Source organism: Protobothrops mucrosquamatus, unplaced genomic scaffold (genome assembly GCF_001527695.2).
Source record: "Protobothrops mucrosquamatus isolate PMUCROS unplaced genomic scaffold, P.Mucros_1.0 scaffold11206, whole genome shotgun sequence".
NCBI lineage: Eukaryota > Metazoa > Chordata > Lepidosauria > Squamata > Viperidae > Protobothrops > Protobothrops mucrosquamatus.
This window is the reverse complement of record NW_015396988.1, coordinates 714-2,870: the sequence shown is the minus strand read 5'-3', so window position 1 is coordinate 2,870 and position 2,157 is coordinate 714. Positions and strand designations below refer to the sequence as shown.

General features: G+C 47.4%; 1 protein-coding gene across 1 annotated transcript; it reads right to left on the bottom strand.

Moving 5' to 3' along the window:
- Window positions 1-890: 890 nt before the first annotated feature.
- On the bottom strand, window positions 891-1,889 carry LOC107301282 (olfactory receptor 51G2-like). The gene has a single exon (XM_015830528.1). It carries the CDS (start codon window positions 1,887-1,889, stop codon window positions 891-893), a length of 999 nt encoding a protein of 332 aa, XP_015686014.1.
- Between the last annotated feature and the right edge of the window lie 268 nt (window positions 1,890-2,157).

Below are 2,157 nucleotides of genomic sequence, written 5' to 3'. Positions count from 1 at the left end.
GACCAAAGCTCCTTCATCAGAGATACCTAGAGCTTTATCCTGAGAGAGACTCCTTACTCACGGTTGGGATGGTCTCGAGAGCCCAACTAGTTATCAGTTGACTGGAAACACTTAAACCAGCAGACAGAATCCAACAGATTTTGATAAGTGAGTTTATTGCAGAAAAGCTAGGAATCTACTAGGGGAGGAGTCTGTAACTTCTGTGTGTGAAATGCAGGCCGCCCTTTAGAATGAGAGGCCTGGTACTCCGTGGCTTAATGGAGCTGGAGACGATCTTTGATCCGTCTTTTTGAGTCCTACATCACGTGATGGAGTGAGTTCCCACCCCTTCCCTGTTTCCAGGGGATTATTGAGTGATTAGAAGACATTCAAACAAAGATAATAGAAGGATCTTGCAGATATGCCCTGTGGGAATGAAACAAAGGAACAGACACAACGCTGAGTCTTAAGATATGACCTAGCCATGTTGTGGAACCTCCTTGAGAAGAGGTGGAACAGACACCTCTCGTGGAACATAAATTGGTTTTCTAGCTCACAACATAGTAGATGATTCTCATGATCCCTTCCAACTCCATAGTTCTCCATGAACTTTTATGGGGTCCTTGGTGCTCTCTGAGCTTGGTTGCTTTCTGGCAGATATTTCATTATCAAATTAGGTAACATCATCAGTGCTAGATGATGTTACCTAGTCAGGTGATGAGGTGCAAGATGAGGTGAAGCTCTGCAAGAAACCAACCAAGTTCAGAGAGCACCAGGGACCTCACAGTTCAGTCGTGAAACTTATGTTCCCTACGCTTCTGAATGTGACCTGATCCACAGAGAAAGTCTCTCTGAATCTTTTGGAAGACTTGACCTGCCTTTCATGGAATTTTGGACCATCATATTTAGTATTAAGAACAGAAGTTTCTAGTTTCCGTGTACCACTTGAGGAGAATTTGGATGATCTTGTCTCGAATCTGCTTGGTTTTTACACTGTACACAATGGGGTTCATGAGGGGTGGCACCAGCAGGTACACGTAGCCCATAAAAACACGGACAAAGAGTGGGGAATCCTTCCCAAACCTGTGTATCACAGTTAAGCCAATCATTGGTGTGTAGAAGAGCAACACTGCAGAGATATGTGAGCCACAAGTGCCGAGGGTTTTGTGGCGGTCTGCCTGTGACGCGATGCCCAACACAGTCTTGAGGATTACCACATAAGAGAAGAGGATGAGGAGCGCATCCACCCCCACTGTGGAGAAAATGACAAACATGCCATAAATGGTGTTGACGGTGATGTCCGAGCAGGCCAGCTTCATCACCTCCTGATTGAGGCAGTAGGAGTGGAAGAGGAGATTGACGCAACAGTAGTGATGTCTTCTGAGAAGGAAGGGCAACGGGAAGATCAAAGCCACCGCTCTGGCCACAAATACCAGGCCCATCTTCCTGATTCTTGGCATGGTCAAGATGGCGGCATATCTGAGGGGGTTGCGGATGGCCACAACGCGATCAAAGGCCATGGCCAAGAGCACAGAGGACTCCATCAGTGAGAAGGAGTGGATGAAGAAGAGTTGGGTGAAACAAGCAGTGAAGCTGATCCTTCTGGCGTTGAACCAAAAGATGCCTAGTATGGTTGGCATGGTGGAGATGGATAAACCAAGATCTGTGATAGCCAGCATGGAGAGGAAGATGTACATGGGCTTGTGGAGGCTTCGGTCTGCTTTGATCACCAAAAGAATAATGGAGTTTCCCAAAAGGGAAATGAGATATATGGCGCAGAACGGGATGGAGACCCAGGCGAGGTTGGATTCCAGACCAGGAATCCCCGTCAGCCAGACCACCGATGGATTCCGTCTGGAACTGTTGAGGAGTGCCAAGGAGTTGAGGGCGGTCTCAGGAGCACCTGGCATGTTCCTTCAGATGACGGATGGCGCCTTTTTGACTCTGAGCATGGAGAGGTGAGGTTGGGAAGGACCCAAAGAAACATTTGGGGTTCCTCCTGACATGCTACCTTTCACGTCTTGTTGGACTTTGATCCTGAGAACAACCAGAAAGGTGGATATTAGTTGGGATGCATCCCTGGAAATAACATGAACGTATAGGCACACATCCAAGGAAGGTGTTAGCTAGATCTCCTTTGGATGCCAAGATTTCCTCCAGCCAATTTCTCTTTCTACT

Bases quoted from the DNA above. Each gene is read 5' to 3' on its own strand.
- LOC107301282 (XM_015830528.1), bottom strand. From the start codon at position 1,889: ATGCCAGGTGCTCCTGAGACCGCCCTCAACTCCTTGGCACTCCTCAAC.